This window comes from Anolis sagrei, chromosome 12, assembly GCF_037176765.1.
Source record: "Anolis sagrei isolate rAnoSag1 chromosome 12, rAnoSag1.mat, whole genome shotgun sequence".
Taxonomy (NCBI): Eukaryota; Metazoa; Chordata; class Lepidosauria; order Squamata; family Dactyloidae; genus Anolis; species Anolis sagrei.
Window position 1 is genome coordinate 188,264 of NC_090032.1, and position 13,286 is coordinate 201,549.

At 45.6% G+C, this 13,286-nt stretch overlaps 2 protein-coding genes and 1 long non-coding RNA gene across 7 annotated transcripts; 1 reads left to right on the plus strand and 2 right to left on the minus strand.

Annotated features, from left to right (window-relative positions):
* Positions 1–507: 507 nt before the first annotated feature.
* On the minus strand, positions 508–1,449 carry LOC132764457 (uncharacterized). Of its 2 annotated transcripts, none has more exons than XR_010910368.1 (2): positions 1,374–1,449; positions 508–856 (listed from the first exon to the last, which is right to left on the minus strand). It is a non-coding gene; the product is annotated as an uncharacterized lncRNA (long non-coding RNA). The 2 variants fall into 2 exon arrangements; XR_009630354.2 differs by having other exon boundaries at positions 1,181–1,449.
* Positions 1,450–1,529: 80 nt separating this feature from the next.
* Positions 1,530–5,832, plus strand: LOC132764081 (oocyte zinc finger protein XlCOF6-like). Of its 3 annotated transcripts, XM_067472269.1 has the most exons (3): positions 1,530–1,936; positions 2,149–2,374; positions 3,854–5,832. In XM_067472269.1, the coding sequence occupies exon 3, from the start codon at positions 4,000–4,002 to the stop codon at positions 5,008–5,010; it is 1,011 nt and encodes a 336-aa protein (XP_067328370.1). In that variant the 5' UTR covers positions 1,530–1,936; positions 2,149–2,374; positions 3,854–3,999; the 3' UTR covers positions 5,011–5,832. The 3 variants fall into 3 exon arrangements, with proteins under 3 accessions (XP_067328370.1, XP_067328371.1, XP_067328369.1); XM_067472270.1 differs by lacking the exon at positions 1,530–1,936 and having other exon boundaries at positions 2,086–2,431; XM_067472268.1 differs by lacking the exon at positions 1,530–1,936 and having other exon boundaries at positions 2,086–2,374.
* A 350-nt stretch (positions 5,833–6,182) lies between these two features.
* Positions 6,183–13,091, minus strand: ZNF511 (zinc finger protein 511). Of its 2 annotated transcripts, none has more exons than XM_060757904.2 (6): positions 12,912–13,091; positions 11,082–11,212; positions 9,306–9,507; positions 8,967–9,091; positions 8,558–8,740; positions 6,183–6,562 (listed from the first exon to the last, which is right to left on the minus strand). In XM_060757904.2, exons 1-6 carry the CDS (start codon positions 12,999–13,001, stop codon positions 6,484–6,486), a joined length of 810 nt encoding a protein of 269 aa, XP_060613887.2. In that variant the 5' UTR covers positions 13,002–13,091; the 3' UTR covers positions 6,183–6,483. The 2 variants fall into 2 exon arrangements, with proteins under 2 accessions (XP_060613887.2, XP_060613886.2); XM_060757903.2 differs by having other exon boundaries at positions 8,558–8,743; positions 12,912–13,088.
* Positions 13,092–13,286: the final 195 nt, after the last annotated feature.

Below are 13,286 nucleotides of genomic sequence, written 5' to 3' on the forward strand. Positions count from 1 at the left end.
ATTATTATTATTATTATTATTATTATATTTGTTAATACCTCTTTTTCTCTCCCAAAGCAGCTCTATTATTAATAGTATTATTATTTATCTATTATATTTATTTATACCCTGCTTTATCTTTCCCGAAGGAGACTCAAAATGGCTATTTCTCTATTATTATTATTATTATTATTATTGGCTATGTATCTATTATTATTATTTGAAACACAACAAGATGCATCCACAGCAGACACGTCCCAAGTGTCTAGGACTGTATGATGTATTGGCAAATAATGCAAACAGATCCCAGTAAGGTGGCCTTTTGCAGCTGGCAGGTGGTAATCTTCTCAGCGCCGATTGTGTTTAAGTGCAGGCCAAGGTCTCTAGGCACTGCACCCAGTGTGCTGATCCCCACTGGGACCACCTTGACTGGTTTGTGCCAGAGTCTTTGCAGTTCGATTTTTAAATCCTCATATCGTGTCAGCTATTCCAGTTTTTTCTCTGCAATTATTGTTATTATTATTGCTGTTTAGGAGAGGAACCTGGGATATTTCTTTTATTTATGTATTTATCTATTTGCTCTCTGCGTCTTCCCTTTTTCCTTCCAACAGCCTAGATTTCAGTTACCAGAAGAAGGCCGAATCCAGTGGGAGCAGCAGCAGCAGCGAAGAGCTGGAGGAAGTCCAGAGCGAAAGGAAGTAGAGGGAGACGCTCTCCCTTTTCCAAAAGAAATGCATCTCTTACCTGAATTAAATATATATATATATATCTCCCTTTTCCAGAGGCCTCTAAAACGTCCTGATTTTTTTCTTCAAACTCAGGTTGACTTCAGTTGCCGCAAAGTGAAAAATTTGGTTGCAATCCATATATTCGATCCCTATATTAGGAGAAAGGGGGGATGTTTATTAAAATGCAACAACAACAACAACATAATAATAATAATACGAGTATATAATACAACAACAACAACATTATCTATCTATACACATAATAAAAGTGAGACTATTGATGTGTGTATGTGGCTGGAGTGCTCCTGCCTCCACAAACACAAGACTTCCCACACAGGCATCCCAGTGTTTCTTATTCTCTCCATTGGCGTGGAATTTGCATGACTCCGCCCACTGCCTCTCCCGTAACCCATTCCTATTCCTTTCTACAGCACACAACAAACAGAGCAGAATTGATCAGCAACAGAACCGACTAGAGAAGTTTGGGGAGAATTCACCATAATTTATATGGATTGTAGGTACTGGGATGTATAGTTCGCCTGCAATCAAAGCGCACCCTGAACTCCAACCAACGATGAACCTGGAACTAACTTGACACACAGAACCCTCACGACCAACAAAAAATACGGGAGGTCTTTGGAGGGATTTATAGGAGTTGTAGTTCACCTGCAACCCAAGAGCACTGAGTGGGCGGGGCCTGGACACATTCCTAGAGAGGCGCCTCCTCCGGAAGGGGAGGGGCTTGGCGATACAGCCGGCACCTCCCCCTCCGTCATTTCCGGGAGGAGGAGGATAAGGGGCGGGGCGAGAAGCAGAGAGGAAAAGGAGGCGAGCGAGGTGGGAGGGAAAGAGCGGCCCCGCCGGATATGGCCCTTTCCCAGGCTGCTTTGCGCCTCCGCCTCCTTTCCCTCTCAGGCTTCAGGCCTCGTCCCTTCCTGGCCTTTGACCCCGGAATAGCTTCCGGCAGAGGGAGCCCTGCCTTTTCCTGTTTCCGGGAGGGGAGCCTTGGCCTCGCCGCCCTCCTTCCGCCCTTCCTTCCTTCCTCTTGGTTGTCTTCCTTCCTCGTTCCCTCTTCCTTCCATCCTTCCTTCAACCTGGGGATCGCCTTCAAAGCCCCCCCGACAGATGGCCACCCAGCCTCCAAAGAAGAAACAACCACCCCACTCCACAAGGGGCAGGGAGTTCCACTGCTGAACAGCTCCTCCCTGGGACATCTTCCCCTCACTTATGTATTATTATTATTATTAATAATAATAATATTAAGTATATTATTATTTATTATTATTATTGCTAGTGTTATTAATAATTACTAATTCATTAATATTAATTAATAATTTTAATTAATATTATTAATTATTAATAATAATTTAAATTATTATTTGCAATACCTACGTATTCATGGCTCTCAACCTGCCTCCTCCCATCCTGTTCTCTTCTCCAGGCCAAACATGCCCGGCTCTTTCAGCCGCTCCTCATGGTTTGAAATACAAGAGTCTCGCACTCCTGCCCGTCTCTCCCTCCCTCCCTCTTTCTTCCCTCCCTGCTGACAAGAGGGCCACAAGCAAAGCCGGTTGGGAAATGGGACTGACCCCCATTGGGCCCCAAAGCAAAGGAAGAAATCCCCCCGTATTCACGACATGGCCTGGTGACCCTGACGAGGCCTGCAAGTGGGTTCCCTTCATTCCTCCGGCTGCGTCTTGCCATCTCAGAGAATGTTCTCCCAAGTATTCCACGTCATCTACTGCGTACCTTGTCTTATTTCATAGTTGTCTTTTAGATTTGGATGTGTTTATTTATTTTATTTATTTATGACATTTATATGCCACCCTTCTCACCCCAAAGGGGACTCAGAGCGGCTTACAAGATATATATATATACACATACATACATACATACAATATATTATATTATTAGCACAGTACAATATCAGTATTAAATATTACTATATTGTACTATACCATTATATTGTAATATTATTAGTAATATTTTGTATAATATCAAATATATAATTATAATATATTAGTATTATATTGCATTACATAATATTATATTATATGTAATGCAATATATTAGCATAGTACAATATCAATATTATATATTACTATATTGTACTATACCATTATAGTGTAATATTAGTAATATTACGTGTAATATAAAATATATAATTATATGTATTGTCGAAGGCTTTCATGGCCGGAATCACTCAGTTCTTGTGGGTTTTTTCGGGCTATATGGCCATGTTCTAGAGGCATTTCTCCTGACGTTTCGCCTGCATCTATGGCAAGCATCCTCAGAGGTCTGCTGGAGCTGGGAAAAAAGGGGTTTATATATCTGTGGACTGACCAGGGTGAGACAAAAGGCTTTTGTAAGTTGGGCTAGGTGTGAATCTTTTCAACTGACCACCTTGATTAGCATACAATGGGCTGACTGTGCCTGGAGCAAACTCCAGGCACAGTCAGCCCATTGTATGCTAATCAAGGTGGTCAGTTGAAAAGATTCACACCTAGCCCAACTTACAAAAGCCTTTTGTCTCACCCTGGTCAGTCCACAGATATATAAACCCCTTTTTTCCCAGCTCCAGCAGACCTCTGAGGATGCTTGCCATAGATGCAGGCGAAACGTCAGGAGAAATGCCTCTAGAACATGGCCATATAGCCCGAAAAAACCCACAAGAACTGAACTATATAATTATACTATATTATTAGTATTATATTGCATTACATTATTGCATTACAATATATACAATATATTATTAGCACAGCACAATATCAGTATTCTATATTATTATATTGTACTATACTATTATATTGTAATATTATTAGTAATATTACATGTAATATAAAATATATAATTATAATATTTTATTATTGTATTGAATTACATTATAATATCATAAATATTATATTTATATACAATATATTATATTATATTATTAGTAAAGCACAGGAGACCAGATGGGACTGCCTTCTGCCCCGCTCTCTCTTCACTCTGGAGTTGGTGCTGGCATGGGCCAACTTCGTCCCTCCCTCCATGTGTTTTGGACTGCAGCTCCCACAATTCCTAACAGCCAACTTGACCCACGAAGGGGAAAGAGGTAAAGGAGGCTGTGGGCTTCATGCCTGATCTTTTGCTTCTTTCTTGACCAGGAAATGAGGATTCTGTGGAGCCGGCTGTGGCGTGAAGGGAAACAAACCAGCATCGAGTGGGCATTGAGGAATTTGGAAACAAAAAGAACAGTCAAGGAAAGAGTCCCGTAGGAAGAAGAATCCTCCCAAGGTCCTGATTGTGACGAATGACCCAACTCCCTTTGGATCAGAAAGGAAAACAGAAGGCCCAAGCATCCATATATGTCCCTGTGAATATGGAGGAGAAGCCCTATAGATGCCTGGCGTGTGGAAAGAGCTTTACTCGGAGGGATTACCTACAGTTACATGAAAGGACTCACACTGGGGAGAAACCCTACACGTGCCAGGAGTGCGGAAAGAGCTTTGCGCAGAGAGGAAGTCTACACAAACATAAAAGAACTCACACTGGGGAGAAACCCTATACGTGTCTGGAGTGTGGAAAGAGTTTCTCGGAAACTTCGCACCTACATTCTCATTATAGAACCCATACTGGAGAGAAACCCTACACGTGCCAGGAGTGTGGGAAAGGCTTCGCTCAGAGCGGAGACCTACATTCCCATCAAAGGACTCACACTGGGGAGAAACCCTATACGTGCCTGGAGTGCGGAAAGGGCTTCACTCGGAGCGGAGACTTGTATAAACATCAGAGGACTCACACTGGGGAGAAGCCCTATACGTGCCGGGAGTGCGGGAAGAGCTTCACCGAGAGTGGAAGTCTACGTTCACATCAAAGGTGTCATGCCGGGGGGAAACCCTGTGCGTGCACCGAGTGTGGAAAGAGCCTCTCTGAAAGTTCTCATGATAGAACTCACACTGAGGAGAAACCCTACACGTGCCTGGAGTGTGGAAAGCGCTTCTCTCAGAGCGGAGATCTACAGTCACACCAAAGAACTCACACCGGGGAGAAACCCTACGCGTGCCAGGAGTGTGGAAAGCGCTTCTCTCAGAGTGGAAGTCTCCACAGACACCAAAGGACTCACACTGGGGAAAAGCCCTGTAAATGCACAGAATGCGGAAAGAGCTTCTCTGAAATCTCACGTCTCTGTTCCCATTATAGAACTCACACTGGGGAGAAACCCTACACGTGCCAGGAGTGTGGAAAGAGCTTCACTCGGAGTGGAAACCTACATTCACACCAAAGGACTCACACTGGGGAGAAAAACCCTATACATGCCTAGAGCGTGGAAAGAGCTTCACTCACCGTGGAAATCTACAAGGGAGAGCCTTCTCCTCTGTGGCCCCCCAACTCTGGAACTCATTGCCCGGAGAGATGAGGAATGCCTCTGTAAAGAATCCTTACCTTTTAGCAGCCAGGATGGAGGGCCTAGAAAAGCCTGTAAGCTTCTCATCAAAGGACTCACACTGGGGAAAAACCCTATAAATGCCTGGAGTGTGGAAAGCGCTTCCAGCCCTAAACGGTTTGGGACCCACCTACCTGCGTGACCGCATTTCCGTATACGAACCCACATGATCCCTTCGTTCATCTGGAGAGGCCCTGCTCACGATCCCACCAGCATCGCAAGCACGATTGGTAGGGACGAGGGAGAGGGCCTTCTCGGTGGTGGCCCCTCGACTCTGGAACTCACTCCCCAAGGACATCAGGCATTCCCCAACACTGGCAGTCTTCAGAAGGAGCTTGAAAACATGGATGTTCCAGTGTGCCTTCCCAGATTAAGGAATCCCAAGCAATTGTCCCTAATGCACTTTACGAGAGAGTTAGAATTGTCTGCACACCCTTCTACTCCCCAAATATCCATCCTACCTCACCTGGACATGCCCAGCATTTTTAGAATTTTAACTATTACATTTGGCCCTGCCACAGGTTTTTAACAGTGTCGTGCTTTGTTACTGTTTTATTGTTTGCTTATGTATTGTTGCATTGTATTGTTGTCTGTTGTGTTTTTGTTGATGATGTACTTTGGGCTCGGCCTCTTGTAAGCCGCACCGAGTCCTGCGGGAGATGGTAGATGCGGGGTACAAATAAAGGATTATTATTATTATTATTATTATTATTATTCTCTCATAGTTCAGCTCTACATAAACATCATAGAATTCACACTGGAAAAAAGAGTGGTATTTGATACCAGGCAGACTCTAAGATACATAACGACAATAATTGTAAATGCGAGCACGATACTGGGATATTTTTATCATATTGTGGTCTTGCAGAAGCCCAAAAATATTGGACCCAAATACAAACATTCCCAAAGTTTTTGTCCCTGTGAGAATTGGATTTGGTTTGTTGTGGAAACAAAGACTGGAGAGAAAGCTTCAGTTGAGAGAGTAAAAAGGCAGAGAAATCTAGTTTCAGGAGGGCAGATTTTGATTGAACAATAAACAGACGAGAGTGTCTTGCCAGCAGTGTAAACACATGCATCCTGTGCACGTGTCAGTTTTATTTACATAACATTTATTATCATTTACATTCAGTTGGAAATAAGGACTTTATACCTTTTTGGCGTCCTGGGTTTCCTTCCAGGTGTGCAGAATAGATTGGAAACACCACTGTATGGGCTGGATGCTGCTTTATTGCTGGACATCCCTGAGGAGACGGGCCCTTGCCCTCCGATGGAGGGGGGCCACTCCTGACCGCGTCCAAGGCCAAAGTAGGGGAGGGGGGGAGAGCACTGTCCGGCAGGCTGCCCTCCTGCTCAGGGCCTCTTCCTCCTGCTGCTCCTGCCCTCAAAGGCCCGGGGGGCTCCCTGCCCAAAGGAAATACTGGCTGGGACCCTGGAAAGCAAGAGGAGAGAGAGGGGTCTGGTCAAGGAGAGAGAGGGGTCTGGTCTACGTGGGGTTGCCTTTGAAGACAGCTCAGAAGCTCCAACTAGTCCAACGCTCGGCAGCCATGATTTTAACAGGAGCGGAGCGCAGGGAGCATACAACCCCCCTGTTGCGCCAACTCCACTGGCTACCGATCTGCTACCGGGCTGAATTCAAAGTGCTGGCGTTGGCCTTTAAAGCCCTAAACGGTTCCGGCCCAAGCTACCTATCTGACCGCATCTCTGCCTATGAACCCACCAGGACTTTGAGATCTTCCGGGGAGACCCTGCTCTCGATCCCGCCTGCTTCACAAGCACGGCTGGCGGGGACAAGAGACAGGGCCTTCTCTGTGGTGGCTCCTCGGCTGTGGAACACCCTTCCTACGGACATTAGACTAGCACCATCTCTAATGGTATTCCACAAAAAGGTGAAGAGCTGGATGTTTGTGCAGGCGTTTGAGTAATTTAGTGCAATCTGGGAATGGAACATAGGAATGGAACAATGGACGGCGAACCTGGACTACGCTTGGATGATGAGAAGGTTGGGTACGGTTGTTTCTTGTAATAATTGTGCATTGTAATGGCTTATTGGTAATTTATGGATAATGTGTTAAGTCAATTGTTATATGTTGTATGGAACCACTGCTGTTTCTACTGTTTTTACTGTTTGTGAACCGCTGTGAGTCGCCTTCGGGCTTGAGATACAGCCGTATAGAAGCAAAGTAAGTAAGGAAATAAATAAATAATAAGGCTCGGCCCCAAGTGCCCCCCTCCCCGGTGACCGCTTCTCACCCAAGCAAACCTGGAAAGGAGAGAATCCTGCTTGGAAAGTGAGCAGATCCCGCGCCAGAAAGGCATGTATCCCACTCCCCTGGCCCTTGGTAAGAGAGGAAGGAGGGGTCACTTGGGGGACCCCCCCCCCCCCATCTACTTCCAGCAGGGATGCAGAGCCGGCCTCTATTTCCCTCCTCAATGCAGAGCCTTGTTTGCTGCTCCGTTGCCCTCAGCTGTGTTTCTTTCAGACATTTTTTTTTAATTTATGCTTTTTATTAAGAAATTTTGCATAAAGTAAAACTGATGTTTGCAAAAAAACATACAATGAAAGTGGTGGAACAACTGAAGATGAAAGAAAGTTTGAAACTTGATAGAAGAAAGAAAAGTAATGTAAGTAATGAAAGAATACAAAAAGAAAGAAAAGAAAAGAAAGCCCCCCCCCCCCCTTTCTCAACTTAGAGAGAGTTTTCCCTGCAAGTTGTTTCCAGGTTCTGTTTACCAAGTTTTTAATTACATGTCTGAATTTTTTTCTTTCTTTTTTGTTGTTTTCTTATAATCCCTTCTATCCTTTATGTTTCTTGTAATTTTACATTTAATTTAATGTAAAGTCGTCTGTATTTATTTCTTAGAAATTCCAGAACAATTGGCAAAAATGTAATAAAAATAAAATAAAAATAATAAAGTTAACCTATAAATGTAATAATAATAACAATAATAGAGTAAAGTAATAAATGTAATAATAGTAATAATAACCCCCTCTTGCCTTCTCTTCCTCACCCCCAGACCTTTCTCTCAAGGCCTCAATGGAAGAGCAGCACAATGCTATGGGAGTGGGATAATAATAATAATAATAATAATAATAATAATAATAATAGAGTAAAATAATAAATAACCTTGACTTGAGGATATGCCGAGGGGAGCTTTATCAGCCCAAAAAAGGGCTGGAAATTCAGGCTTATATTCGAGTATATACAGTATTTATTTATTATTTCAGATATTGATACCCTGCCCTTCTCAACCCCCGGTCTGTAACTCCATTGTGCATTACTGTGTGGAAATACAGTTCTAACAGACATGTGGTCACACACGTCCACTGAAGGGTTAAGCAAGGGGCAATTCCCCCCCCCTCCCCACTTCCATTGCCCCCTTCCATCTGCCACAATGGCTCCCAGAAAAGGATGAAGCCACTCACCGGGATCTCAAGGGCCGCTCCCTAGGTGTCGCCTGCCTCTGGGTCTGGAGGGACCCCCTGGGCTCCTCTTCCATGGCATCCGCCACGGGCATCGCCCCCTCCTCCACCACCCCTTCCTTTTGGTCCGCCACCTCCATGGGCGCAGTGCCGTCCTTCCCGGATTGGGGCTTCCTTGCCTTCGCTCTGCTGCCGGAAGAGGAGGGTTGAGGCCAAAGCGACATGGTGGCCGCCCTTTGAAAGGCAGGAGTGGCCCAGGAAAATTGTCCCTGGCAGGCGGGCCCTCCCCCCTCTTGCCTTCTCTTCCTCACCCCCAGACCTTTCTCACAAGGCCTCAATGGAAGAGCAGCACAATGCTATGTGAATGGGATGAAACCATTGGGCCTCCCTCCCTCCCTCCGTGGGCAAGTACCTTCCATGTTTGGGGGTCTTGTCAAAGCGGAAGTCTGGGGGGTAGCAGTGGGTGGTGACCAGGTGCTCCTTGCGGTCCTCTGGGCTCCTGAAGGCCTCTGGGCAGCCCTCCACCAAACACTGGAACTGGGAGAGAGAGAGAAAGAGAGAAAAGGGAGGGTCAGTGGTCAGTCTCCTGGCTGCAAAAGGAGTCCTGGTTTCCCCATTCCCTCAAAATACAATGATCACAGGGACAGGAAGGGAAGGAAAACCCTCTGAGCAGAGGCACAGGCAGCCAAGCATCCTCCGACCACCAGCCCCAGGCTTGTGTGATGACTTTGCCTGACCCCGGGGCTCCTACCATGCTGCGCTGCTGGGCCTGGAGCTGGAAGAGGGCCGCCCCGTGCTGCTCCAGGAGGTGGAGGTCCAGCAGGCGCCGAGACGGGAAGGCCCGGCGGCAGGCGGAGCAGACGTCCCGGTGGAGCAGGTCGTAGTGGTGCTCAAAGGCCTCCAAAGAGGCAAAGGCCTCCCCGCAGCCCTGGAAGTGGCAACGCACCTCCGCCCTAGGAAGGAAGGAAGGAAGGAAGGAAGGAAGGAAGGAAGGAAGGAAGGAAGGAAGGAAGGAGAGACTTTGTTTGTAAGTCGGATGTTTGTAACTTGGGGGTAGCCTGTGTATATATAGTAAAGGTAAAGGTTTTCCCCTGACATTCTGGTTGTGTGTGACTCTGGGACTCTGGAGTTCATCTCCATTTCTCAGCCCAAGAGCCAGCACTGTCCGCAGACACCTCCAAGGTCATGTGGCCAGCATGACTGCACGGATTAGTCTTATATATTTCTATACTGTACTATACCACTATACCACAATATTATTAGTAATATTGCATGCAATATATAATATAGTAAAGGTAGAGGTTTCCCCTGACGTTAAGCCTAGTCGTGTCCGATTGTGAAGGGTGTTGCTCATCTCCATTTCTAAGCTGAAGAGCCAGCACTGTCCGCAGACACCTCCAAGTTCATGTGGCCAGCATGACTGCATGGATTAGTATTATATATTGCACTATACCACTATACCACAATATTATTAGTAATATTGCATGCAATATATAATAAAGTAAAGGTAGAGGTTTCCCCTGACATTAAGCCTAGTCGTGTCCGATTGTGAAGGGTGTTGCTCATCTCCATTTCTAAGCTGAAGAGCCAGCACTGTCCGCAGACACCTCCAAGTTCATGTGGCCAGCATGACTGCATGGATTAGTATTATATATTGCACTATACCACTATACCACAATATTATTAGTAATATTGCATGCAATATATAATAAAGTAAAGGTAGAGGTTTCCCCTGACATTAAGCCTAGTCGTGTCCGATTGTGAAGGGTGTTGCTCATCTCCATTTCTAAGCTGAAGAGCCAGCACTGTCCGCAGACACCTCCAAGTTCATGTGGCCAGCATGACTGCATGGATTAGTATTATATATTGCACTATACCACTATACCACAATATTATTAGTAATATTGCATGCAATATATAATAAAGTAAAGGTAGAGGTTTCCCCTGACATTAAGCCTAGTCGTGTCCGACTGTGAAGGGTGTTGCTCATCTCCATTTCTAAGCTGAAGAGCCAGCATTGTCCGCAGACACCTCCAAGTTCATGTGGCCAGCATGACTGCACATATTAGTATTATATATTTCTATACTGTACTATACCACTATACCACAATATTATTAGTATTATTGCATGCAATATATAATATAGTAACGGTAGAGGTTTCCCCTGACATTAAGTCCAGTCGTGTCTGACTCTGGGACTCTGGTGCTCATCTCCATTTCTAAGCCAAAAAGCCGGCGTTGTCCATAGACACCTCCAAGGTCATGTGGCCATGGGCATGACTTACAGCATTGAGTGATTTTACCTTCCCACTAGGCCGTTACCTACTGACTACTCACATTTGCATGTTTTTGAACTGCTAGGTGGGCAGAAGCTGGGTCTGACAGCAGGAGCTCACCCCGCTCCCTGGATTCGAACCACCAACTTTTTGGTCAGCTAGTTCAGCAGTTTAACCTGGTGCATCACCGGGGGCTCCACACACACACACAATGGTTATGGGTCTGCTCTTCCTCCTGTCCCTTTACTCACCGTCTCCCATCCAACTGGGCCTCTTCTCCTCCTCCTCCTCCTCCACCTTCGGCCTCCTCCTCCTCGCTTTGGGCTGCAGAGAGGGCCAGCGTGGCCTGGCAGAGGGACAGGTGCCGCTGGACATCGCCTTCCTGCGGCCAGAGAGACCCGAGAGACAAGGACTGAGGAGGGAAGGAAGGAGGGGGTTGTGGGGCCTCCCTTCATGACAGAATAAGGGGTCTTCTTTGGGGCCTTCTAGCAGTCCATGGTTCTTCTTCTTCTTCTTATAGTATGGTTCCTATTATTATTATATTATGCTTCCTGTTATTATATTATTATTATTTTATGCTTCCTATTATTATTATTATTATTATGTTATTATTATTATATTATGCTTCCTATTAATATTATTATATTATTTATTTATTTAGCAGTTTTGTACACTGGTCTTCTCACCTCTGTTCGAGGGACTCAGGCCGGTTTCCAACATCAATATTACAGACAGTCATCCACTTCGAAGGCACACAACAAATGAAAAAATCCTTGTACACGAACCAAAGTTAATCCAGCAAGAGATAACATATATTATGTTATGCTTCCTATTATTATTATATTATTATTATTATTATAATTATTATATTATGCTTCCTATTATTATTATTATTATTCTCATATTATGTTTCCTATTCTTCTTATTATATTATGCTTTCTATTATTATTATTATTACTATTATTATATTATGCTTCCTATTATTATTGCTACTTTTATTATGTTTCTTATTATTGTTATTATTTTCACATTATGCTTCCTATTCTTCTTATTATTATTTATACGCTTGTATACCGCTAATATCTCAGCCTAAGTCGGCGACTCATTGCGGTTTACAACATTTAAAAACAGTATTCAATTTAAAAGCATAAAACAACATCTACAGTACAAATTATTGGGCCACCAATAAAAAATCCTACGCATCTCGTAACTGAAATCGCAATCCAATTCGTCGTCCATGATTACCAATCCTTAGTCATCAAAATTCGTTGCAACGGATTAACCGAATGCTTGTTTAAACATCCATGTCTTCAGTCTCTTCCGAAACATCATCAGCGAAGAAGCTGATTGTACCTCTATGGGGAGGGTGTTCCAAAGCCGAGGGGCCACCACAGAAAAGGCCCTGTCTCTCGTTCCCGCCAGCCGCACTTGTGAAGCCGCCGGGATAGAGAGCAGGGTCTCCCCAGAAGATCTTAGGGTCCTGGTGGGCTGATAGGTTGAGATACGTTCGGATAAGTTGGGCCAGAACCGTTTAGGGCTTTAAAGGCCAAAGCCAGCACTTTGAATTGGGCCCGGTAGCAGATCGGCAGCCAGTGGAGCTGGTGCAGCAGAGGAGTTGTGTGCTCCCTGCGCCCCGCTCCTGTTAGTATCATGGCTGCCGCCCATTGGACTAATTGGAGCTTTCTTATTATATTATGGTTCTTATTATTACTATTATATCATGCTTCCTATTATTATTATTATTATTATTATTATTATTATTATAACTCCTATTATTATATTATGGTTCCTATTATTATTATTACTATTATTATTATAAGGTTCCTATTATTATTATTATTATTTATTCCGAGGCTGGATGGGCATCTGCCGGGAGGGATCGTGTGGTGCCTCCCTGCCCAGAAGGGGCCTTCTTCTTCCATCTCTGGCATTCTGATCTGGAAAGGCGTTTGGCCTCAAAGTCGGGGCGGAACCTTCCTCCCGGGCCGGGCTCCTCCACCGGAAGACAGAGAAGGAGCACCGCACGGCAAGGGGCGTGGCTTCCTTTCCCCTCCCTCCCTCCCTCCGCAACATCCGGGCACCTCGAAGAAGGGGTGGTGAGCCGGGAAGCGGAGCCGCGCCGGGCGGAAGCGGAAAGGCCCCGAGACGGAGCTGGCCGCCGCTGCCGCCATTTTGCCTTGGCTTCCTGGCCGAAGCGGAAGAGGCGGAGCGAGGAAGACTAACTCTCCATCCCAGCTGCCCTTTCCCTCAGGGAGGCTCCGCCCCTTGGCTTCCGGTTAAGCCGGAAGGGGAGGAGCCATAAAGAGCTGCAGGAAGGATTGGCCTGAGGGAGGTCCCGCCCCTTGGCTTCCGGTTAAGCCGGAAGGGGAGGAGCGAAACTGCGCCATAGCTGGCCGCAGGAGGGTTCGGCCTGAAGGAGGCTCCGCCCCTTGGCTTCCGGCTAAGGCGGAAGGGGA

Excerpts from the sequence above, each read along its gene's own strand:
- LOC132764081 (XM_067472269.1), top strand. The coding sequence starts at position 4,000 with ATGACCCAACTCCCTTTGGATCAGAAAGGAAAACAGAAGGCCCAAGCA.
- ZNF511 (XM_060757903.2), bottom strand. The coding sequence starts at position 13,001 with ATGGCGGCAGCGGCGGCCAGCTCCGTCTCGGGGCCTTTCCGCTTCCGC. Across the intron at positions 11,213-12,911 it reads CTCACCACCCCTTCTTCGAG|GAAGGCGATGTCCAGCGGCA; the intron begins GTGCCCGGATGT and ends CTCTGGCCGCAG. Across the intron at positions 8,744-8,966 it reads AAGACCCCCAAACATGGAAG|CAGAGCGAAGGCAAGGAAGC; the intron begins GTACTTGCCCAC and ends CTCTTCCGGCAG.